General features: G+C 42.6%; 1 protein-coding gene across 1 annotated transcript in view; it reads left to right on the top strand.

Annotated features, from left to right (window-relative positions):
* The window catches only part of LOC146829998 (uncharacterized), a 129920-nt gene that overhangs the window by 74264 nt on the left and 28714 nt on the right, over nucleotides 1-26942 (top strand). Inside the window, exons 11-15 of the mRNA XM_085603681.1 lie at nucleotides 48-188; nucleotides 2143-2283; nucleotides 4238-4378; nucleotides 9935-10075; nucleotides 13957-14001. Of these exons, the coding sequence (XP_085459807.1) occupies nucleotides 48-188; nucleotides 2143-2283; nucleotides 4238-4378; nucleotides 9935-10075; nucleotides 13957-14001 (609 nt within the window). The remainder of the gene's footprint in view (nucleotides 1-47; nucleotides 189-2142; nucleotides 2284-4237; nucleotides 4379-9934; nucleotides 10076-13956; nucleotides 14002-26942) is intronic.

Below are 26942 nucleotides of genomic sequence, written 5' to 3'. Positions count from 1 at the left end.
GTGATTGCAAGATGTATTTTTTATGTAAACAAATGTGTATTCCACAGTCGAATGTGCTATTGAACCAAAATCAAGAGTCAATTGTGGCTACGAAGGAATCACCAAAGAGCAGTGCAATGTAAAAGGCTGCTGCTATGATGACAGCAAACCAGGAACCATCTGGTGCTTCAATCGACTTCAGCCAAACGGTAAGGTGCTAAGAAGAAGGACGTCTGTGTTTTCAATTTGCGGTTTCTTGTAAAACAGTTGAGGATATTTTAAAATATCAAATGATTGACTAGATTTGAACATCGAAATACCCCTCTTTGTGGAATACATGCCAAATTCACATAAGAAACTACTGACACAATGACCTCCACCATACTATCTATGCAGTACAGGAACGTTTGACTTTGAATACTTCGGAGTTGGTATCACTTCTATGGCCTTCTGTGAGAAGCAAGCCTGGTATATGATGTCCACTAATGTAAGCAGGCACCGTGCACCAGTCCAGACAACCCTTATGGTGGTTTAAGAGGTCTTAGACAACCGTTAAAGCTCTCTAAGTGGTAGCTGTGGAGAGCAGCCTTCAGGCTAAGTCTTGAAGGAGTATAAAGCAGCTTGTTTTACCAGAATGCAATCTTATAGGATAGATTAAATGGAAAAGAACCACACAAAGTATTTTTAATTATATGTATATATTATATGACACTATCTAGTACGTTACAAAAGTTCCTACACCGAGATAGACACAATGCACACAATACTTTAGCAAAGAAATCACAGTTAATAGCACTAATGCACAGTGGGCCCCAGAGGGGATCAAACCATATACTAAGAAAGTCGTATAAGAACCACAACTCGAGTCAGGACAATGTCGAGAGGATATAGAATCGATGGGACCCCAAGGAACTAGCAAAGGTGAGTAGATAGGGACCCCCCAGAGAGTGCATGCATGGTGGGAACACTACAGTGGGCTCCGTACAACTCTACGCATAAGTCGCGGTGGAGTTTTAAAGATTAAGGACCCTTCCCAGTCTTCCCAATGATATAACAGATAATACCCAAAACAACTTTTTGAGATGACATCAGGTAAATATTCGTAAGATAGTCAATTTGAGAAATATCTATACAATGAGAATGATAATTTGAATTTGGAAAAAGTCTTAGTGAACAGTAGGATAAAATAAAATACCAGTGTAAAGAGTGCTTTGTAGGAAATGAGCAATAATTCTAAAATGTAAAGAGACGAGAGTCTCTGAATCTGACGCATATGTAACCCACTACACATTACCCAGAACAGCTCATCTCATTTTTCTACCAATTATTGCAGCACTAGTTTGCTCAGGACATAACTGTAATGTATTCGTCCAGTGTAAGGAGGACTTTTCAGCAGATTTCTAGAGGAAAATATTGTTGCATTAATTTAAGAGACTTACCTTCTCATTTTGAGGATGACAGTAAATAAAATCTCACAGGAAATGGTTGATTTCCTGCGTGGACTTCTAGCTGCGTAGACACTTTGGGGTGCTGCATATGGCTGATATTCCACGATGCAAAATACTCCAGCTGCTTAACCCATGGTGTCATTGTTGAGTAAATGATGCTAAAACTAGTTGAATATCAGTTGCCTGATCTGAGTGATGGATCTGCCACTAACTCTGTTGAGTCATTCCCGTGGCAGACTGCAGAACAAAGGGAGTCGCCTTTCACTTAAGGATTAGTAACATTTACTTCACCCAGCATGTTTGGCAGAGTAGACATGCAGTCAATGGCAGCGTACTCCCAATATGTGGGTGCATCTGTAGTGTCCACACTTTGAGATGGAAATTCCACTAGCGCAGAAAATCCACTGGCAGAGGAGGGCATTTGTGGATTTTCCATTGAAGTGTCTTTGTTTATAGTGCTTAGATCTGCTTTGGTGAAAATACAGCTACTGACGCTGGACAACTCTATCTTTGATGGAGTTTCCTTCTCTGTCTTGGCAGAGAAGGAAAATGCACCACAATGTGTGTAATCTCTGGGTTTTGCTCACAGATCTGCAATAGAGTTATGTATAATATAAATTCAACCTGATGGATTTTGATAGACAATCTGCAGTTTCATTTTCTAACCTGTGATTGCAAGATGTATTTTTTATGTAAACAAATGTGTATTCCACAGTCGAATGTGCTATTGAACCAAAATCAAGAGTCAATTGTGGCTACGAAGGAATCACCAAAGAGCAGTGCAATGTAAAAGGCTGCTGCTATGATGACAGCAAACCGGGAACCATCTGGTGCTTCAATCGACTTCAGCCGAACGGTAAGGTGCTAAGAAGAAGGACGTCTGTGTTTTCAATTTGCGGTTTCTTGTAAAACAGTTGAGGATATTTTGAAATATCAAATGATTGACTAGATTTGAACATCGAAATACCCCTCTTTGTGGAATACATGCCAAATTCACATAAGAAACTACTGACACAATGACCTCCACCATACTATCTATGCAGTACAGTAAAGTTTGACTTTGAATACTTCGGAGTTCGTATCACTTCTATGGCCTTCTGTGAGAAGCAAGCCTGGTATATGATGTCCACTAATGTAAGCAGGCACCGTGCACCAGTCCAGACAACCCTTATGGTGGTTTAAGAGGTCTTAGACAACCGTTAAAGCTCTCTAAGTGGTAGCTGTGGAGAGCAGCCTTCAGGCTAAGTCTTGAAGGAGTATAAAGCAGCTTGTTTTTCCAGAATGCAATCTTATAGGATAGATTAAATGGAAAAGAACCACACAAAGTATTTTTAATTATATGTATATATTATATGACACTATCTAGTATGTTACAAAAGTTCCTACACCGAGATAGACACAATGCACACAATACTTTAGCAAAGAAATCACAGTAAATAGCACTAATGCACAGTGGGCCCCAGAGGGGATCGAACCATATACTAAGAAAGTCGTATAAGAACCACCACTCGAGTCAGGACAATGTCGAGAGGATATAGAATCGATGGGACCCCAAGGAACTAGCAAAGGTGAGTAGATAGGGACCCCCCAGAGAGTGCATGCACGGTGGGAACACTACAGCGGGCTCCGTACAAATCTACGCATAAGTCGCGGTGGAGTTTTAAAGATTAAGGACCCTTCCCAGTCGTCTCAATGATATAATAGATAATACCCAACACAACTTTTTGAGATGACATCAGGTAAATATTCGTAAGATAGTCAATTTGAGAAATATCTATACAATGAGAATGATAATTTGAATTTGGAAAAAGTCTTAGTGAACAGTAGGATAAAATAAAATACCAGTGTAAAGAGTGCTTTGTAGGAAATGAGCAATAATTCTAAAATGTAAAGAGACGAGAGTCTCTGAATCTGACGCATATGTAACCCACTACACATTACCCAGAACAGCTCATCTCATTTTTCTACCAATTATTGCAGCACTAGTTTGCTCAGGACATAACTGTAATGTATTCGTCCAGTGTAAGGAGGACTTTTCAGCAGATTTCTAGAGGAAAATATTGTTGCATTAATTTAAGAGACTTACCTTCTCATTTTGAGGATGACAGTAAATAAAATCTCACAGGAAATGGTTGATTTCCTGCGTGGACTTCTAGCTGCGTAGACACTTTGGGGTGCTGCATATGGCTGATATTCCACGATGCAAAATACTCCAGCTGCTTAACCCATGGTGTCATTGTTGAGTAAATGATGCTAAAACTAGTTGAATATCAGTTGCCTGATCTGAGTGATGGATCTGCCACTAACTCTGTTGAGTCATTCCCGTGGCAGACTGCTGAACAAAGGGAGTCGCCTTTCACTTAAGGATTAGTAACATTTACTTCACCTAGCATGTTTGGCAGAGTAGACATGCAGTCATTGGCAGTGTACTCCCAATATGTGGGTGCATCTGTAGTGTCCACACTTTGAGATGGAAATTCCACTAGCGCAGAAAATCCACTGGCAGAGGAGGGCATTTGTGGATTTTCCATTGAAGTGTCTTTGTTTATAGTGCTTAGATCTGCTTTGGTGAAAATACAGCTACTGACGCTGGACAACTCTATCTTTGATGGAGTTTCCTTCTCTGTCTTGGCAGAGAAGGAAAATGCACCACAATGTGTGTAATCTCTGGGTTTTGCTCACAGATCTGCAATAGAGTTATGTATAATATAAATTCAACCTGATGGATTTTGATAGACAATCTGCAGTTTCATTTTCTAACCTGTGATTGCAAGATGTATTTTTTATGTAAACAAATGTGTATTCCACAGTCGAATGTGCTATTGAACCAAAATCAAGAGTCAATTGTGGCTACGAAGGAATCACCAAAGAGCAGTGCAATGTAAAAGGCTGCTGCTATGATGACAGCAAACCGGGAACCATCTGGTGCTTCAATCGACTTCAGCCGAACGGTAAGGTGCTAAGAAGAAGGACGTCTGTGTTTTCAATTTGCGGTTTCTTGTAAAACAGTTGAGGATATTTTGAAATATCAAATGATTGACTAGATTTGAACATCGAAATACCCCTCTTTGTGGAATACATGCCAAATTCACATAAGAAACTACTGACACAATGACCTCCACCATACTATCTATGCAGTACAGTAAAGTTTGACTTTGAATACTTCGGAGTTGGTATCACTTCTATGGCCTTCTGTGAGAAGCAAGCCTGGTATATGATGTCCACTAATGTAAGCAGGCACCGTGCACCAGTCCAGACAACCCTTATGGTGGTTTAAGAGGTCTTAGACAACCGTTAAAGCTCTCTAAGTGGTAGCTGTGGAGAGCAGCCTTCAGGCTAAGTCTTGAAGGAGTATAAAGCAGCTTGTTTTTCCAGAATGCAATCTTATAGGATAGATTAAATGGAAAAGAACCACACAAAGTATTTTTAATTATATGTATATATTATATGACACTATCTAGTATGTTACAAAAGTTCCTACACCGAGATAGACACAATGCACACAATACTTTAGCAAAGAAATCACAGTAAATAGCACTAATGCACAGTGGGCCCCAGAGGGGATCGAACCATATACTAAGAAAGTCGTATAAGAACCACCACTCGAGTCAGGACAATGTCGAGAGGATATAGAATCGATGGGACCCCAAGGAACTAGCAAAGGTGAGTAGATAGGGACCCCCCAGAGAGTGCATGCACGGTGGGAACACTACAGCGGGCTCCGTACAAATCTACGCATAAGTCGCGGTGGAGTTTTAAAGATTAAGGACCCTTCCCAGTCGTCTCAATGATATAATAGATAATACCCAACACAACTTTTTGAGATGACATCAGGTAAATATTCGTAAGATAGTCAATTTGAGAAATATCTATACAATGAGAATGATAATTTGAATTTGGAAAAAGTCTTAGTGAACAGTAGGATAAAATAAAATACCAGTGTAAAGAGTGCTTTGTAGGAAATGAGCAATAATTCTAAAATGTAAAGAGACGAGAGTCTCTGAATCTGACGCATATGTAACCCACTACACATTACCCAGAACAGCTCATCTCATTTTTCTACCAATTATTGCAGCACTAGTTTGCTCAGGACATAACTGTAATGTATTCGTCCAGTGTAAGGAGGACTTTTCAGCAGATTTCTAGAGGAAAATATTGTTGCATTAATTTAAGAGACTTACCTTCTCATTTTGAGGATGACAGTAAATAAAATCTCACAGGAAATGGTTGATTTCCTGCGTGGACTTCTAGCTGCGTAGACACTTTGGGGTGCTGCATATGGCTGATATTCCACGATGCAAAATACTCCAGCTGCTTAACCCATGGTGTCATTGTTGAGTAAATGATGCTAAAACTAGTTGAATATCAGTTGCCTGATCTGAGTGATGGATCTGCCACTAACTCTGTTGAGTCATTCCCGTGGCAGACTGCTGAACAAAGGGAGTCGCCTTTCACTTAAGGATTAGTAACATTTACTTCACCCAGCATGTTTGGCAGAGTAGACATGCAGTCATTGGCAGTGTACTCCCAATTTGTGGGTGCATCTGTAGTGTCCACACTTTGAGATGGAAATTCCACTAGCGCAGAAAATCCACTGGCAGAGGAGGGCATTTGTGGATTTTCCATTGAAGTGTCTTTGTCCATAGTGCTTAGATCTGCTTAGGTGAAAATACAGCTACTGACGCTGGACAACTCTATCTTTGATGGAGTTTCCTTCTCTGTCTTGGCAGAGAAGGAAAATGCACCACAATGTGTGTAATCTCTGGGTTTTGCTCACAGATCTGCAATAGAGTTATGTATAATATAAATTCAACCTGATGGATTTTGATAGACAATCTGCAGTTTCATTTTCTAACCTGTGATTGCAAGATGTATTTTTTATGTAAACAAATGTGTATTCCACAGTCGAATGTGCTATTGAACCAAAATCAAGAGTCAATTGTGGCTACGAAGGAATCACCAAAGAGCAGTGCAATGTAAAAGGCTGCTGCTATGATGACAGCAAACCGGGAACCATCCGGTGCTTCAATCGACTTCAGCCGAACGGTAAGGTGCTAAGAAGAAGGACGTCTGTGTTTTCAATTTGCGGTTTCTTGTAAAACAGTTGAGGATATTTTGAAATATCAAATGATTGACTAGATTTGAACATCGAAATACCCCTCTTTGTGGAATACATGCCAAATTCACATAAGAAACTACTGACACAATGACCTCCACCATACTATCTATGCAGTACAGGAAAGTTTGACTTTGAATACTTCGGAGTTGGTATCACTTCTATGGCCTTCTGTGAGAAGCAAGCCTGGTATATGATGTCCACTAATGTAAGCAGGCACCGTGCACCAGTCCAGACAACCCTTATGGTGGTTTAAGAGGTCTTAGACAACCGTTAAACTCTCTAAGTGGTAGCTGTGGAGAGCAGCCTTCAGGCTAAGTCTTGAAGGAGTATAAAGCAGCTTGTTTTACCAGAATGCAATCTTATAGGATAGATTAAATGGAAAAGAACAACACAAAGTATTTTTAATTATATGTATATATTATATTCAATGAAAAAACCATAGGTTTCACACATGTTATAGTTAGCTGGAAATTTTACTGATAAAAAACCAATGAAATTCCCCCGTTATAGTTACTGTAGGCAACTATAACTCACACGACCGCAATCCTCTGCTGATGCTAATACTGTATTTAGACACTTATTTGCCCATGTCTTCTTCCATTAAATTTTAGCTATACATATTTTACAAATTTTTTTTTTTCATAAAGACACATATGTCATCAGCAGAGGATTACGGTCGCGTGAGTTATAGTTGCCTACAGTAACTATAACGGGGGAATTTCATTGGTTTTTTATCAGTAAAATTTCCAGCTAACTATAACATGTGTGAAACCTATGGTTTTTTCATTGAATTAGCAAGGTTTTTTAAATGCTAATTCCTAACTATAACGTGTGTGAAACCTATGGTTTTTTCAGTGAATTTGTACGGTTTTTGAAATGCTAATTTACTTTACGCCATTCGTGGCGTGCACACCCACTTAACGCAGTTCGTTCCGTGCGCGCACGGTGCGCTTCGCGCACCGTGCGCGCACAGTGAGCACGCGGTGCGCTTCGCGCACCGCGCGCCCACTTTACGCATTTAGTGCCGTACACGCAAGGTGGGCACGCAGTGCGCTACGCGCACCGCGTGCCCACGTTACGCACCGTGCGCACATGGAGGACATATTATGCGCTTCCTTGTGATAGGTAATCTGTTAAATTTAATTTGTAAGTGATGACAATAATATGCCATGCACAGAGAGTGTTTTTTTTTTTTTATTAAAATTTTTAGCGTAAGCGCACCGTACGCGTACGGTAAGCGTAATCGGCAACATTTTCAAAAAATAAAAATTTACCGTTTTTGGCCTTGGGGGATCTTTGAGGACTCAACTAACATGGCTATGTGCATGGGCGCTGTCTAAACAGCCCCTTTATATGTTTTTTGCCTTTGTTTACAGCCCCCCCTCAGAGTGCGAGAGAGAAAATGGCGGCCGCCGCTTCCTGGTTTCGACCGATTCGAATGTTTACTTAGATGTAACAGCCAATCAGAATCGCGCTCGCGCACGCCACCGTACGCGTACGGTAAGCGTACCGTAAGCGCACCGTAAGCTGGCTCAGATATATATATTGATTTAAAGGCTATTTTCTCAGAATCTACTGAACAGATTTACACCAAACCTACAAAAGGCACTTCCTTGACCTGAGGACTACCTCTCTGCCACATTTCTAGTAATTCTGTTCAGCCGTTCGGGCTGTAGCCCTGTCTAAAGGTCCTATGGAAAAATGCATGGGAAAAACGCGTTTTGGGACCCCCCTTTTATCTCAGCCCCCGCTTGACGAATCACCCCGAGACTTTCAGGGTAGGAGCGGAGCGGAGCGCCCCACCTATTTTGAAAAATTCGCGAGGATTCGTCGACCGGCGCCAAAGTTATTCAAAATAGAATGTTGCGGATTTCCTATGGAAACGTGGTCCTAACTATAACTACCTACTGGCGACCGCCAGTAGGTAATATGACACTATCTAGTACGTTACAAAAGTTCCTACACCGAAATAGACACAATGCACACAATACTTTAGCAAAGAAATCACAGTAAATAGCACTAATGCACAGTGGGCCCCAGAGGGGATCGAAATATATACTAAGAAAGTCGTATAAGAACCACCACTCGAGTCAGGACAATGTCGAGAGGATGTAGAATAGATGGGACCCCAAGGAACCACCCAAGGTGAGTAGATAGGGACCCCCTGGAGAGCACATACACTGTGGGAACACTACTGCGGGCTCCATACAACTCTACGTATAAGTAGCGGTTGGAGATTTAAAGATTAAGGACCCTTCCCAATTTTCCCAATGATATAACAGAATATACCCAAAACAACTTTGTCAGATGACATCAGGTAAATATTCGTAAGATAGCAAATTTGAGAAATATCTACACACAGAGAATGATAATTTGAATTTGGAAAAAGTCTTAGTGAACAGTAGGAATAAATAAAACACCTGTGTAATGAGTGCTTTCTAGGAAATGAGCAATAATTCTAAAATGTAAAGAGATGAGAGTCTCTGAATCTGACGCATATGTAACCCACTACACATTACCCAGAACAGCTCATCTAATTTTTCTGCCAATTATTGCAGCATTAGTTTGCTCAGGACATAACTGTAACGTATTCGTCCAGTGTAAGGAGGACTTTTCAGCAGATTTCTAGAGGAAAATATTGTTGCATTAATGTAAGCGACTTACCTACTCATTTGAAGGAGGACAGTAAATAAAATCTCAACGGAAATGGTTGATTTCCTTTGTGGACTTCTAGCTGCATAGCTACTTTGGGGTGCTGCATATGGCTGTTATTCCACGACATACAATACTCCAGCTGCTTCACCCATGGTGTCCTTGTTGAGTAAATGATGCTAAAAGCAGTTGAATATTAGTTGCCTGATGTGAGTGAGGGATATGCCACTATGTCTGTTGGAGTCATTACTGTGGCAGCTTGCTGAACAAAGGGAGTCGCCTTTCACTTACGGATTAGAATCATCTACTTCACCCAGTATGTTAGGCAGAGTAGACATGCAGTCATTGGCAGTGTACTCCCACTTTGTGGGTGCATCTGTAGTGTCCACACTTTGAGATGGAAATTACACTAGCGCAGAAAATCCACTGGCAGAGGAGGGCATTTGTGGATTTTCCATTCAAGTGTCTTTGTCCATGGTGCTTAGATCTGCTTAGGTGAAAATACAACTACTGACGCTGGACAACTCTATCTTTGATGAAGTTTCCAACTCTGTCTTGGCAGAGAAGGAAAATGCACCACAATGTGTGTATTCTCTGGATTTGCCAACATATCTACAATTGAGTTACGTATAATATAAATTCAACCTGATGGATTTTGATAGACAATCTGCAGTTTCATTTGCTAACCTGTGATTGCAAGATGTATCTTTTATGTAAACAAATGTGTTTTCCACAGTCAAATGTGCCATTGAACCAAAATCAAGAGTCAACTGTGGCTACGGAGGAATCACCAAAGATCAGTGCAATGTAAAAGGCTGCTGCTATGATGACAGCAAACCGGGAACCATCTGGTGCTTCAATCCTCTTCAGCCGAATGGTAAGGTGCTAAGAAGAAGGATGTCTGTGTTTTCAATTTCCGTTATATTGTAAAACAATTGAGGCTATTTTGAAATATCAAATGATTGACTAGATTTGGACAGCGAAATCCCCCCCCCCCCCTTTGTGGAGTACATGCCAAATTCACATAAGGTACTACTGACACAATGGCCTCCACCATACTATCTATGCAGTACAGGAAACTTTGACTTTAAATAATTCAGAGTTGATATCACCTGTAAGGCCTTCTGTGAGAAGCTGGCCTGGTATATGATGTCCACTAATGTAAGTGGACACCTTTCACCATTACAGACAACCATTATGGTGATTTAAGAGGTCTTAGACAACCGTTAAAGCTCTCCAAGTGGTAGCTGTGGAGAGCAGCCTTCAGGCTGAGTTTTGCAGGAGTGTAAAGCAGCTTGTTTTACCAGAATGCAATCTTATAGTATAGATTAAATGAAAAAGAACCGTAAAGTATTGTCAATAATATGTATTAATTATATAACACTACCTAGTATGTTACAGTATCTCCTACATGGTGATAGACACAAAGCACACAATACTTTATCAAATAAATCACAGTAAATAGCACTAAGGCACAGTTGGTCCCAGTGGGGGACCAAACCATATACTAAGAAAGTGGTATAAGAACCACGACTCGAGTCAGGACAATGTCGAGAGGGCGTACAATCGCTGGGACCCCAACAAAACCACCCAAGGTGAGTAGATAGGGACCCCCCCGGAGAGCGCTTGCAGTGTGGGAACACGACCGTGGGCTCCGTACAACTCTACGTGTAAGTCGCGGTTGGATTTTTAAAGATTAAGGACCTTTCCCAGTGGACCCTGAAGAAACACCATAAAAACCGAAGGTTGTAGAGGCACCTTACCCGTGGATACCCTAGTACCCACGTTACCTATACCAGGGAAGCCGGGTGCATAGGTGTGAAGTGGTGTCTGAAACCGCTGTTGAACCGAATGGAGAACTTCAGAAAAGTGCTGCTGATGGAAGAGGAGATACTGGCTGTGGGAATGCAAATGTTGATTCTTGAAGAAGAGTACCTGAACGCAGAGGGGACAGAGTCTATGTCACTCAGGAGTGACCAGGAGACATGGAAGACGAATACGCTCCACTGTCAGGTGCTTCACGGATGATGTTGATGACCTTGACTCTGTAGCTGTGGGGACCAGGCGATGCTTAGGATAACCAGGAGCTGGATACAAGCTGTTCCACAAAGGATGTCAAGTGCTGAGGGGTCTGTTTCAGGTGGGAGCACAAACAAGTCTTGGTAAATGCAATCCAAGCAGGAAGTTAGGAAAGTACAAAGGTGGGACCACCAAGGTCCAGGAGACTCACCAAGAGCAGGAGAATCAGGGCAAGCCCCAAGTAATTGGGGGAGCCCAAAGAAGTCATAGATGACCCTCCACAGGACTCACAGGCTGGAGGCACTGAAGTCACAGGAGGACCTCGGGCAGCTTATCAAAGCAGCAGGCCAGGGTGTACACAATGTGATGTGGTTGAAGATCTTGAAAGTAGAAGTTTCCGGAGGTTTAGGCTACTTGGAGCTCGATGCACTTGTTGCAAAGTTGCCAATAAGCGTTTGCCATTGCAAAAGTACTCAGTGCTTAGGGGTTCAGTTATTGCAGCCTGTACGAAGGATACTGGGCTCAAACGCGGTGAGAGGACAGCTCGGGCCTGGAGGGACGTAGTAAAGCACCACTTGTGTTGTTTAACCCTTCGGAGTCCACAGGAGCTTGGGATCAGCAGACCTGTCAGCAGTGTTGAGGTGCTTGCAATTGCTGGAAAGTGACTCCTTCACTTCAAGGGAGATTCCTTCAAGTGTATTTGATGCTCCACAGGCCTTGGAGGGTTTCTGTATAAAGCACAGACACAGACAATGCAGCAGACAAGCAGGGGGACAAAGTTGGGCCCTTGCAAAGTCCAGCGAAGTCCAGAGTGTCCGGACGGTCAAAGCTGAAGTGGTATTGGAATTGAATCTTGCCCCACGATGAATCTAGGGACCTACACCCAGGTACGCCCTTAAGTAACCTAGGGAAAGGGTTGAGATGATTCAGGGGACCCTCCCAGGGGAAGGTCTGGACAGGGGGGAGATTACTTCCATGTCCTTTGTCTAGTTTTGGGCTAGAGCGGGAGCAACTGCTCCCTGGACTAGTTTGAACTGGACCGTGAACAGGGACACCAAATGTGTCCCTCATGCAGACTTTATGTCCCTGGCAAGTGCACCCACTCAGCATTAATACACTAAATCATGTCTGGGAGGTGGTCACACCTACCAGTGACAGGATGCCAATTGTTCCACCTTCCTCTGCTCAAGCTTGGCTCAGTAGCAGGAGGGTAGAAATGTGTCTCTGGTCGGCAGCAACCATTTGTTGCTGTCTGGGAAAGAAGGCTGGTACTGGATACACTGAGAGCCCAATGGAGGGCTCTTCCAGTGCTTGGAATCATACCTCCCACACCGTTTATGGTGTTGGGGTATGATTCCAACATGTTTGATACCAAGTATGATAGGTTTTCATTGCAACCAGCTTCGAGATTGTCATCATGTAATTACGTGGTACCCCTCTATATAGAATATGGTGACTTCACTGACAACCCGGGAGAATGGACTCTGTACGCTGCAGGAGTGTCCTTCTTACACTGGATGCACCCTCTCACTTAGAACCAAACACCCTACCCTCAGGATTGTGAAGGTCTGCTATAGGGGAGACTTTTAGGTTTTTAGTGCAGTGACCCAAGATATAGAAAACCTATATCTTTAGTACGTGGTTCAAGCACCAACTTACACAGGCTGCAATGGCAGGGATTTAGTTCCAATTTGAATGGTCTCCCAAGGGTGGCATAATACATGCTTTAGCCCATGGAAAACCTCGGGGTGCCTATGCTAGGGAGTGACATGGGTACCCCAGTATCCATTCTGGGATGTACCTAAGTACTGAGCTCACCAGTTAAGGGAGAAAGCAGATAGACTGGAGTCCTAGTCAAAAAGAGTATCACATCAAGCAAAAATAAGGGGTAACCTAAAGAAGCAGATGCTCTTTTCCTACACCTTCTTTATATGTTTTATCAGTCTCAGTTCACAAATATGATGGTCTCATGATGACAACTATTGGTGTCTAAAGTTACCCGCCGTTTTGAGACAGTATCACAAAATATCAAATGATTTGACAGTGACAGTGAGCGGCCTTGAAAAGAGTGAGACCTGTGTCAAATACCCGTAGCTAGCTGCTCCCTTTTGTGGCAGTGTAGAATTCTGTAGGACTGTTCAGTGGAAGGGTAGCCAAAAGAAGGACAGCTTCAGGTTCAATTAAGGTGTTATGTGTCAGAATAGCCTTTCAGCCCACTTGCAAGTGAATAGAATGACGCAGGTCCCAATGCCACTCCAAAACTCTCCTGCCGCCAAGAGGTGAACTTACACGACTAGGAGACCCTCAGGGGGGGAAAGGGGAATGGGAAAGAGAAGAGACTGCCAAGTCTTACCAGGTCTTCCTTTCTTTCTGAACATGTGTCTAGGTCTGGTTCTGCCCTAGTGTGTTCTGGGTGAATCTGGAACAGATTTCAGAATTTTCAAGTAACACTGTTATACAATAAGCTCTAATTATCAGTAGTCATTTTATACTTCATTACATATGTGGTGTTTACTTGGTCTGTGACTCTCTTCTTAAATGGTGTTAGTGGTAATCACCTTGTTATTTCTGTAAACAGCAATACTCATGAATTCCTGATTTATTGTAATTTGTCTTTCTATTTACGTAGTGAATTATATTTCTTACCTTTATATCTTTTTGTGTTAAGCTTTAATTAATATCTTGTTCAGTATATCCTTCTTTTTGTCTAATATATATATCTTGCCCTCTTTCTTCTAGAAAGAATTTCCAGAGAATCCTTAACAACTGGAAACCCAGATAACAGTAAGTATATTCTTCTTGGTACCTAAATGCAACTCTATATTCTGGCTTCCTTCCACTTAAGCCTCCTTACTCAACTAATCGCAAGTGCAATAATAGTTTCTTTAAAAAGAGAATTCCTCTTAAGCGCTGCTTAATTGCTCAGGACAACACTGTTGCTTCACAGTAAATTCCTCTAAAAACGCAGCTCTATAAACACACGGCAACACTGTTACTTCACAGAGAACTTCTTTCAAAACGCTGGGTCGACTACTACCTCGCAACTAATTACGCGGTAAATTTACAATGCTTCAATACTCAAAATAACAGAACAGTCTTACGTGGACTTTGGTAACTGCTCCACAACCGGCACTGAAGAGATAAAGACTTGACACAACGGAAACTAATTGATGGTAACGACGCCCTCTACCCTGACAAACTGGTTTTACGCCATACCAAATTCCGCTGCCGGTCCCTCTGGAAACTTAGGTGAAGTGCGAGATTCCAGAGGGAGCACCTCGTGACATTCTGATAGGGCCACCTGTGACACAACACTAGACTGCTGACCCTGAATTACCTCAATGGCGGCCATCTTAGTATTCCGCCTGATATTTCTTAAATTGCTCTGCACCCTTGGTTGACTATGACGGGGGCCTCTTAGAGTGATGATATTTATTGATCTCTTGCTTAGTGCCGAGCGAAGATGGGTTCTGACAGTATGTTCATTAAAGAATGAAATCTGCACAGTTAGTTTTATAAGAATTTGAAGGCATACACAAATTGGTATGTCATAATAAGAAGTGTTTAGGGGTGCAGTCTGGATGGTGCTAGCAAAAGTCCATAACATCCAAGGGGAAGATAATGTGGAGACCAATCAACAGACTTGTTATGATAGTTGTTTCTAATATGAATTGTCTTGCCTACTATCATAGACTTAGCTAGAAAAAAACGAACCTTTTAATAATTAAAGTCATTTTGGTGGCTTGATTTCTCTGTTGGCACATTTCATATCAGCTCTTGAAACTAATGGCATACGTCCTCTGATTCAGCAGTAGAGTATCTGTTGTAAGGCTCGACCCATTGAGTGTCTCACTTGCCTACAAACAGTTAAAGAATCTTCTAAGACCAATGAAAATGTATCGAGTGCACTCTATTTACCAATATATTAGGGATTAACTAATCAATTTATGCAGTCTACCAAAGCTTATGGCACAATAAGTAACGCAAACAAGATATTCATCACGCTTTAACGGAGTATCCTAGCCTCCAAACTCTAAATGTGGCCCTCACTTGTTCTGTACTTTGTTCTGCAGTTAGAAAACCGGATCCCAATAAATTGGTCAATGTAACAGATGTTATTTCCAGTGCTCAGAAATGGCAGGAGTGTGATATGAAACACTACGGAAAAGTGTATTTAATCATAAATAGCCAGGCAATTATTTTGAGAGTCTAAAACATATGGCAGAAGTTCATTTTACATAACCAATTGCCTTTCTAAAAGGTTTAGTAACTGATGTGTTAATGGCTATTTCTCACATTGCTAAACATGAATATAAATGTAAACATGCTCATGAAAGGTATAAAGCTGGTGTTTCCCTCTAAGGTCCAGGAATGCTGGATTCAGCCAAATTTCTACAATATTCACATAAAATACGCTAACAAACAAAATATCTAATTTGTATTCTTAATGCTTTCTTGAAAATCTGGAAAGGTGATCCATATCATATCTGTGGATTACACAATGTCCTGAAGATAACTGTGTGCAGCATGACTGTTTGTCTGTAATAGAGTCCCTCAATTTGGATTGTACATGTCATGTATCCTTGCATGGAAAAGGGCAAACTTCATCCCTCTGCTGAAAAGGCCTAACTCAAACCCAGAAACTCTTTGTAATTTTAGACCAATGTCCCTGCTCCCAGGAGCCTCTAAGATAGTAGAAAAACAGTGAATGTTCAGCTAATGTCGTTCCAAGAAACTTTCAACCTTCTTCAAACCTCACAATCTTGCTTCAGACCCCTGATTTGCACTGAATCCGCACTGATGGAGATTATTGATTCCATTAAATTCACACTAGACGCCAAGATCAATGCCACCCTGAACTGATCCTCTCGGAAAATCACCTCACCACTATTGGGGTGGAGGACAAGGCCTTAGCCTGGCTAGAATCCTTTATAAACGATAGAGAACAGATATCTGGCTCAAACCATTCCGCTCTGAATCAAAATCAATCAAATACGGCATTCTCCAGGGAGCGGCCCTGAGCCCCTCTCTTTTTATTATAGATGTGATCCCACTGGGTAACCTCATGGAGTCCTTCGGCATCCAGGAAGTTTCCTACATGGATGAACTGCTGCTTACATATAACAAAAATGACCTTAAGGCTAAGGAAAATTTTGCAGCCTGCATGACGGCAGTATTAGACTGGCTCAAATCCAACGCTCTATCAATCAATCAATCAATCAAGGAATTGTAAGCGTGCTACTCACCGGTGAGGGTCTAAAGGCGCTGAGGGGGAGGCGGTCCGCAGATCTGTTTAGCCGAAGAGACAGGTCTGAAGGGTCTTCCTGAAGGTGTTCAGGGAGGGAGCACGTCTGATGTATGCCGGTAGCTCATTTCAGGTCTTGGCTAAAAGTGAGAGAAGGATCTTCTGCCTGCTCTGGCTCTGTGGATGCGCCGTGTTTTGGCCAGTGTGAGGTTGGAAGATCGAAGGTTTCCTTTGGGTATGTGGAAGTTGATTCTGACGTTGAGGTATTTGGGTCCGTTGTTGTGTAGGCATTTGTAGGAGTGAGTGACGATTTTGAAAGTGACTCCTTTCTCCACTGGGAGCCAGTGGAGACTTCGTAGCTGTTGGCTGATGTGTTCGTGTTGGGGTATGCTGAGGACAAGTCTGTTGGCGGTGTTCTAAATTGTCTGGAGTTTGCGGAGTAGCGACTTGTTGATGCCGGCGTAGAGTGCGTTTCCATAGTCCAGTCTGCTGGTGATGAGTGCTTGGGTGACTGTCTTCCTTGACTCAGGGGGGATCCACTTGAAGGTGTTGCGCAGGATGCAGACGGTGTTGAAGCAGCTGGAGGTGACTGCGTTGACATGTCGGTTCAAGGTGAGTGATGAGTCGAGTATGATGCTCATGTTCTTGGCGTGGTCTGAGGGGGTAGGTGGGCTTTTGAGGGCGGTCGGCCACCAGTTGCTGTCCCATGCTGAAGGGGTGGTACTGAGGACTTCTGTCTTCTCGGTGTTGAGCTTCAGGCAGCTGTTTGTCATCCAGACTGCAGAATCTTCCATTCCTTTCTGGAAGTCGAGTTTGGCAGTTGTAGAAAATAGGCCTCAGCTAGGCCTACCAGTGCAAGGGGTTCGCCCTTCTCTGCACAGAGTCCTCAGACTATTAGAAAGAAGTTGGCACAGAATCTGAAATAGAAAATACATAGTTTATTAAACCTCAGGAGGTGGAACCACATTCACCCAGCACCCTGTGGTGCTGAATGAAGGTAGCACCCAGAGTAGAAGAACCATGGGTCTTTTATACCCACACAGGGGCTCAGGAAAAGGACGATGCAAGCATACATGAGAAGAGTTACATACATAGATGGTCATACAGAAATGCACCGTAAATAGTATAGGAGGAGCTAGCAGTTGCTGACTCTGGTAGAAACAACCTGATAGTTACAGACTAAAAACAGATGCATGGACAGTTAGATATTCCTGCGCATGTGCAGGGTAGCAGAGTCTAAGTATAGCCAGTCCTTTAAACAGAGCACAAGGGAAGACAAAATGGCTGCCAGAAATACAAAATGGATTCCACAAAATGTACAGGATAGCCTGTAAATACCAGATGGATTCTGCTAACGCTAATTTAATCGCACCCAATTTACGACAGACGACCCTTTTAGCGTTAGCTGAAGACATCTCCCATAATCCAGTAGGAAAAATGAAAAATATGCATATTAATTTTTAATAAAAATTTTTTTTCTTTTCATAAATTTCCTAATTCATTGCTAGGTGGGCATTTCTCATTCTAAATATTGTTAAGCGGGTATGTATGAGGTATAAACAGAAGTGCAAAGGGAACAGAGAATTGGGTCATACAGATAGCAGGAGAGAGTAATTACTATTATCAGAAACAGAATTATTAGCTTTCTAGTCCTAAGCAAATCCTAGAACCATCCAGTAAAAACATTTTCAAGGTTCCTATGCATTTCAGTTACCATCAATTTCAATATCAAAGTATCCAACAGTACATATCTAATAAAAACATTTTCGCTAGACTTTTCCAGTGTTTCCTTTATGAGGGCTAGAGTATCTATCATTATACCCAATACAAACATTAAAGCAGTCAGACATATTATTTACAAAAATGATCCTGGATCCAGGGGATCAGGAGGACCATGAGAATTAGGACGAAGAGCTGCAAAGGGTTGCTCCTCCTCAAAAATGGGACGATCAATGGGGTACATTTTCAACAAAAAGAAAAAGAAGTCCTTGGGAAATTAAAGCCGCTGTACAACCAACCAGAGGGGAGTCTTCTCCCTGTGTCCGTTTGAGCCTCACAGGCAGGCTCTTGTTGTTCCCACGGTGGAGCTGCACAACTCGCAACTCAGGAATCATGGCCTAGTTTCAAGGGAAAAGTTTCTTCTTTCAGGATAGGGCAATCACCCACCAGGGCAAATGCGCTCAGCGATCCTGTCCAGTGTCTCAGGCAGTGCACCAGTTTTCTTCATTTCAATCTAACAGGCACCAGAGACACAGCACCTGTACCCTGAACTCAAGTCCTTCCCTAACTCCTGTATTGCTCTGCTGGCACACTGCTCTTTCGTTGGGGCCATGGATTGCATTCAGTGTGCCCAGGTATCTCCTTTACAGCCACTTTGGGACCAGGATTCAGAGGCCTGATGCTAGGATCTCTGAAGCAACCCTTGTTTCAAAGGGGGTTAACTCAAGCAAAAACCTTCTTCCCTTCCTGGTCGGTCTGTGACTCTCAGCTGGGCATCAAAAGCTTAATCCACGATTTCTCCTTTCTGATTTGTGACCCCGCCTTTCGCCCAAGATAGTAGCAGGGGTACGCTCATCACAATGCTTCCGGCCTTCTACCTTCACTGAGGTCCTGGTTGCCAGCAGTGCCTGTGCAGGTTACCTTCACTTTGACTTCAAGCTGGACTGGTGCTGACTCCTCAAGCCGGATCTGATGTCCGCGCCCCTCTGGCAATGGTTGTAAAGCAGCAAATATCTATTGGTGGACAGAACAAAAGGTCTTTAGACAAGGCACAAAAATAATCTATCAACAGAGAGGATAGTCTCAGAATACTTCCTAGTCCAGGGACGCCCCATATATTAACAAGGCACCCTGGAACCACTTTCATATATGTGAGAGTAAATAAAACAACAGTCTGGACCTATTGGCAAGTATAAAAACTCTTTAGTGAACTGACAAGAGTAATACGTCACCCAATGCCAAGCAGTCAAGGAAGTCTGTGTTCATTTCTAAAGACCCTCAAGAAAAAGGAAATGTTATACACGTTTTACTCCTAAACATTGCATTATTTGTACAGGACTGCTGACACTTCTAAAATGATTTTTCTTAATTAAAGCACCTATATTGTATACTCAGGACCATGCTCTCATGTTATAGGAGCAACAGGAAAATCTAACACTGCTAATTTAACAGGGATTCCTATTACATACAGAACTAAAAAACTTCAACATAATGGGTACATGTTCTCCAGCGGAACATCTTGTGACTAACAGACTCCTGTAAAACAATATTTTCCTCAAAAATGTTTGCTAAGGATCACATAGACCTCTTCCCTGCATTCTACATTTTCACAATCCAAACTATGCAACATTAGTTCTAGTAAGGACTGTCAGTTTATTTACACAGACTAGCTAATAAAACTAGCAATGCCCTTGCAAAACTGTATGTATCATGAGAATAACAAACAATAGTGGTGTTGTCACCTGAGAATTTTCAAACAAAAACTACCCACAGCTAGTTCCCCTTAAAGATCAAATAAGGAAGCAGCAACCTAGACTACTCATCCTCTCATAATGTCATCAGAGAGGATGGGTAGTAACATAGCAAAATATATTTATTCGTTTTATTAATGCTAATAATGTTTAAAACAGTATTACTGAATAGCCAATTTTAATGTCTCATGGTTATTTCACAGACAGTTTAGACAGGCTCAAAAAAAGTAAGAAAAAGAGAGAGAACACATAAATTTGCCTACCCTTAATTTGTAGAGGAGCTAGCCTCCACTCCCCAGTTTTGACAGTAAGAAACCTGTACCAGGTTTCTTTCTGTCAACACTATCAACCCCAATTTGTAGCAACTGGGCATAAACAAACTCTGAGGAGCGAAATAGCACATTTCAGCTAGCCAAAGAACATATTCCTTTAGCAAATGTACTAGTGCAACATGAGGCCGCATGAAGTCAAACTGAATCCCATTGCTTCCTGAATTCAACCCTAAAAACATTTATACTATATATATATGGCAGAGCCATTGTCTTTCAAAGAGAGGTCACATATACTATGTTCATGGAGTGCACACAAAAACTTGCTTTTACCCCAAAAAAAAAAAAAGGGTAAGCAAAAACCTCTTTCTTCCCCTGCCATTTCGTCTTTCAAATGTCGAAATGTCAAAGCAACGTTGTGCTGAGCCCTACAGGCTTCTAAATGTAGGACTTTGACCTATAACCTATGCAGCTGTTCCCCAGCATGCATGCAAGGTTTTCATGTGGTGCTTCCAAGTCAAAGTGACCCTAAAGACCGAAGACAGAGCAGCAAAACCCACTCTGTGTGTCTACCAGCAATTTCAGAGGTAAGCTTAATAACTTCTGCCAATTTTTGTACATTGATATGTATAAGCAGTGTGCCAAGCGTTTGTCTAGCAGTATAGATGGTCTATGCTTACATATGTGCATTTACTGGGGCGTAAGGCAGTTTAAAAACTGATCTGACTGGAGAAAACTCATTTAAATAGTGAATTTTTACCCAATTTCGACTTTGATTTTCAGGGCACTTAAAAATTAACATCCTACAATGTTTTTGCATAATAGTCATCCCCAGAATGTCCTCTACATATCCCAGAGATGTGGCATCAAAAATGTATAATGTATACCCTTATAAAAATGAGTTTTGTACGCCTGGGTAAAGTGACATTTTCACATGTAATTGACCCCCTATTGCTGTATAGCACGGCTTAAATGCAATTTGGATGCTAGGAGGTCACAGTATCATTATTAGGCATTATAAATAGTAAAAAACGAATTTGTTTTTGCACCTATTTGAAATAACATTTTTTTTTTATATAATCAAAATATATTTTTTTTGTTAATAAATCTAATCATTTTGATGAGTCTACATATGAAAAGCGAGCTGCATCCCTTGCCTATTATATTGAAACACATTAATTCTTAGCCCTAAGCACAGAAGCTTATCTTGAAACATCTTAAGTATGCGCCACTTTCAAATGAAGGACAGCCATTAGTATTTAACATCAAAAACCACTCTTATCCTTATTTTAAAAAAAGGCATTAAGAAAAGAAATCCCTACTGTCAATCTGCAAAAATAATGAAACTACATTTCTAACTTTGGAAACAGCAGTCTGAAATGCAGAATTTTACTCCGTGTTTTTGACTTCAACTATTCTCTGTAGCCGGAGTCCGAAATAGAAATGGTCTTGTTGACACAGCTGTTTAACACGTAAAGGTGTCGAAATTCACACGCCTTGCAAGTCAACCCTTCAAGCCAACACAAATCTGTCGTGCTGTATAATGTGAATGCCTTTGAATACCCTATACAAAAAATAAATGCTGTGACATTTTGTATCTGAATTTAGTCTATTGTAAAACACACAATTTCGTTTTCCTCTTTACACAGGTCATCTTAATTTTAACTTTCTAAAGGTAAAACTCTTATCCGATAATCCATGTTAATTTTGCGCCACAATTTCCACTGAGAAAATTAATTCTCAATTGGAAAATCGTTTTTATATAGGCCTATAGCCCTTAAAATTTCAAGCAAGAGCATCATTTTACTTTTTGTGTAGGATTAATGCAACAGTTTTTAAAACAAATAAAAACAGTTTTCTATGGAAAGTCTAACTGGTCTTTGCACAAAATAGGGCCGAGGAAGGCTCCTTGGGTTTCGTTCCTCAGCTGCCCTGTCTCATCAGAGAAGCTAAACCTCAGCGCAGAACCGGGCCACAGCGAGTGCTCCTGGCCCCCACCTTTCTCCAAGGCTGTCCTGCTGCAAGCATTACACATTTTCATGTCAGTGAAGCTTTCTAAGCAGTGATTTCACCTCCTGGTTCACTCCTCTATTTTTAGCCCCCCACCTTACAAGCTGCAAGGTCAAAATCTGCTTTGCACAGCCCTGAAGCTGTCAAAGACAAAAAGCCTTCTTAATGTTATCTAAACTGCAATAATTTGCCCTATGGAAACATTTATTTTAATATACAATTTCTTTTCAAGGGTCATAAATTTAGGTTCAATTCTCAGATTAGCAGGTTCAGCTTAAATTAGAACCTACAACCCTGTGGACCCAGCACATTGGCTCACTGAACCACCAAGAACACAAAGCTGCATAGGAACAATTTGCAAATTCGAAATACCCACAATTTTTTCAAGCTAAACTTTTAACGGGTCCCTAATTACTCTTCATTAATACTTTTGTACATTAAGGGTGTCATCAAATCACAGGGGTTGCTCTTTCTCTTGCTACACCCCTCTCAATTTCCTTTTGCGACTTATTGATGGTGATGAGACCAAATTAAATTTACTCCTTAACAATTTCACTTCTCAGAATTCTTTCACATATTCACAGTCATTCAATCACACGCTTTTTCCAGTGCTAGCAACATCCAAAACACAATTTACCACACCATAACATGTAAACACACATTTAACCCACAGATCAACACTTAAGACAGAAACAAAAGACAGCCCACAGACTGTACTTAAACCAAACCATTTGTAAATACTAGTTGCAAGTCATATTCACCAGATTTGGCTGGCAGAACACCAAAAAAAAACGCTCTGTATCTCATCACTTATGAATGTTACTAAGTGCACAGACCAGGATCCTTTTATGTACATATTTAGTTCCTCGGGGTACTAGTCACCACTTACAAGTATTTTTATTCCATAATGCGCTGTACATTATAGAAGAAAGACCATACTTAATATACATATCCCTATTAGGCGTCCCCTCCGGGGGGGGGGGGGGGCAGTTGTGCTTCATCAAGTCTCATTTCGGTACCATTCCAAAAGCAACACATCTTTTGAAGTGTGCTAAAGACAGATATGCCAAAAATAGTGCAAAATATGCAATATTATAATCAAAGTAGCACTTAAGGTACCTTTAGTACGATGTGCCGTTCAAATCAATTCAGTTAGAGAAAATTCTCCTCATTACCTGCCTATGTGAATTGCAAGTCACATATGTCAAAACAAACCAAGTTGGCCAACACAAAATATACCATACTCAAAGCCACAGTAAGCGTTACTAAACTACCTTACCAATCACAGGCATCAAAACCAACAGCAAGCGCCGCAGACACTTACCAATCACTTGGTGTTCAGATTCATCCTGCCAAGTTCTAAAATCGACCAAATGGTCACTGCACGGTGAATCAACAGAAGAGATCTCAGTCGAGGACCGGTGCCACCTGGATGGTCAGATCAGAAAGAAAGGAAAAGTCGCCGTGGATGCCAAGACTCTGGTCTTATCGGGCAGTGATCACGTCCAGAGCGAGATTCCAATCCTTCGTCGCGACCAATCCTTTGGGCATCCGAGTCGACGATGAGCCCCAAGTTGAGGCGCCAATTGTAGAAAATAGGCCTCAGCTAGGCCTACCAGTGCAAGGGGTTCGCCCTTCTCTGCACAGAGTCCTCAGACTATTAGAAAGAAGTTGGCACAGAATCTGAAATAGAAAATACATAGTTTATTAAACCTCAGGAGGTGGAACCACATTCACCCAGCACCCTGTGGTGCTGAATGAAGGTAGCACCCAGAGTAGAAGAACCATGGGTCTTTTATACCCACACAGGGGCTCAGGAAAAGGACGATGCAAGCATACATGAGAAGAGTTACATACATAGATGGTCATACAGAAATGCACCGTAAATAGTATAGGAGGAGCTAGAAGTTGCTGACTCTGGTAGAAACAACCTGATAGTTACAGACTAAAAACAGATGCATGGACAGTTAGATATTCCTGCGCATGTGCAGGGTAGCAGAGTCTAAGTATAGCCAGTCCTTTAAACAGAGCACAAGGGAAGACAAAATGGCTGCCAGAAATACAAAATGGATTCCACAAAATGTACAGGATAGCCTGTAAATACCAGATGGATTCTGCTAACGCTAATTTAATCGCACCCAATTTACGACACAGTGGTGGGGTCTTTGGCGAGGGAGAGGATGAGCTGGGTGTCATCGGTGTAGGATAAGATGTTGAGGCCGTGTTGTCGGACGATGGCTGCGAGGGGGGCCATGTAGATGTTGAAGAGGGGGGGCTCAGTGATGAACCCTGTGGGACTCCGCAGGTGATTTTTGTGGGGTCACAGAGGAAGGGTGGGAGTCTGATCCTTTGACTTCTTCCGGTGAGGAATGATCGGATCCAGTCCAGGGCTGTTCCTTGTATGCCTGCATCGTGTAGACTGGCAACTAGTGTGCAGTGGAGACAGTGTCGAATGCTGCTGATAGGTCAAGTAGGATGAGGGCTGCAGAGTGGCCTTGGTCCAGGAGGGCTCGGATGTCGTCTGTGGCAGCGAGTAGGGTGGTCGCTGCGCTGTGGTTTCTTCGGAGTCCGGATTGGGAAGGGCCGAGGACGGTGTTCTCTTCAATGAATTGTGTCAGTTTCCTGTTGACTGTTTTCTCTGCAACTTTGGCTGTAAAGGAGAGGAGTGGAATGGGCCAATAGTTTTTGAGGTCAGTGGGGTCAGCTGTGGGCTTCTTGAGCAGGGGTCTTACTTCTGCGCACTTCCAGTCATCAGAGAAGGTGCCTGTTTTGAAGGTGGTGTTTATGGTGTGTTGTAGTTTGGGTGCGATGGCGGCCGCGGCTCTGTGGAAGATGTGAGCGGGACAGGGGTTGGTGGGGGCCCCCGAGTGGATGCTTTTCATGGTTTAGGCAGTTTTTTCGGCCGTGATCGGTGTACATTTGGAGATGGTGGGCTGGATCATGTTTCTGGGGGATGAGGGGCCATCTGTGGCGCCTGGTGGATGGTCAATTAAGTTGTCATAGAGGTTTTTGATCTTGAGGTGGAAATAGGTTCCAAGCTTGTCGCAGAGGCCTTGGGATGGGTTGATGTCTGTGGCTTTGCTGCATGCGTTGGTGAATTCTTGAATGACACTGAAAAGTTCCTTGGAGTTGGTGGAGTTGATCAGGATTTTGTTGTGGATGAAGTTCCTCTTGGAGGCTCTGATCTGGTTGTGGTAGTGCCTCATGGCGTCCTTGTAGATGGTGTGGTTTTCGGTTGTCTTTGTGTTTCTCCAGTTGTTCTCCAGGCGTCTGCAGCTCCGTCTGGCTTCTTGGAGAGCGGTGTTGAACCAGGCGGCTTTCCTGGGGCGTTGTCTATCAGGGTTGCATTGCGCAGCGAGCTCGTCAGCGCAGTTGGAGATCCAGGTAAGAGGTTCTCTGGCTGCGTCGTTTGCGTCCCATGCCCAGGTGTGGTTGTCTTGGGTGAGGGTAGAGTCAAGGTCCTCCATGGTGGTCGTGGGGCTGATTTAGGTGCCTTTGGTTTGTTGATGATGAAGTGCACCCAGTGGTGGTCGGTCCATGGTGGCTGCTTTGTGTGGCTGAATTGGACGCTGTTTCCTGCCGCGAAGATGGGGTCGAGGGTGTGTCCTGCTCTGTTGGTTGGTGTGTTGACGTGTTGTTTAAGTCCAATGCTGGCGAGGTTGTCACGAAGGATAGTAGAGTTGGGGTCGCTAGGGTTGTCGAGGTGGAAGTTCAGGTTTCCAATGAGTATGCAGCTTGTTGAGGCAATGGCATGGGGTGCAATGAAGTTGGTGATGACAAAGGGTGTTCGGGGGCCAGGGAACCTTTAGACGAGGGTTCCTCGGTTTATGGCTTTGGGGGTGGTCTGAATCTGGAAGTGCAGGTGTTGAGCGGAGGGGAAGGTTTCGCTGGAGGTGATGAGGCGGAAGGTGCTATTGTGGGCGATGGTGAAGCCCCCACATGGGTGGTTGGGGTGGTATTTCCTCTGTATCTTGTATCTGTCTGGGATGGCGGTGCTAATGGCGGGGGCAGAGGATGCGTTGGTCCAGGTCTCTGTGAAGAAGGCGATGTCGGGCGAGAGAGAGTTGAGTAGGCTCCAGATTTCCATGGCGTGTTTGTGTACGGAGCGTACGTTGAGGAGGATGCATTTTAGGGTGTCGCCGGTGCTGGCGTCAGCAGTGTTGGAGGCCGGGGTTTCGGTGAGGGTCTGGGGGCAGTGGAGGCAGGAGACCTGGTCTGGTCATGGGTCATGGGTCTATATTGCAACCCTGACAATCAGGGCTGTCTAGGGCACTGGCCTACCCATTTGCTGGGTCTAACCCAAATGACGAAGTGAGAAATGTAGGGGTCCTAATGGATTATAAGTTAACCCTCAAGTTTCAGATCTCAGTAGTGGTCACAAAGTCTTGCTGTATCCTCTGTATGCCGAGCAGATGAATTACACTGCTTCCCTGTTCAAAGTTCAAAGACTAGTCAATCACATGCCGAGATATGTGCTACCTGCCTAGTGGTGGGACACTCTTAGAGTAGCTGTGCGCTTTATAAATCCCTCATTCATTCATTCATTCATAATATTAGCAAGCTTTCATTTAGATCTATTTCCAGTAACAAACTTCATTCAGGATCTGTGTCTTGAACTAGAAATTCATTTGATTATAAAAAGGTTCTATCATGTTTTTTTCATTTAAAAAATAAACTTTGCTGTATAGATCGATCTAGGAATTTGTGACTTCAAAAGATAACTTTAATGTA

The sequence above is a fragment of the Triturus cristatus genome, chromosome 5_1 (assembly GCF_964204655.1).
Source record: "Triturus cristatus chromosome 5_1, aTriCri1.1, whole genome shotgun sequence".
Lineage (NCBI taxonomy): Eukaryota > Metazoa > Chordata > Amphibia > Caudata > Salamandridae > Triturus > Triturus cristatus.
Note: the sequence above shows the minus strand (reverse complement) of the source record. Positions and strands in the feature narration are given on the sequence as shown.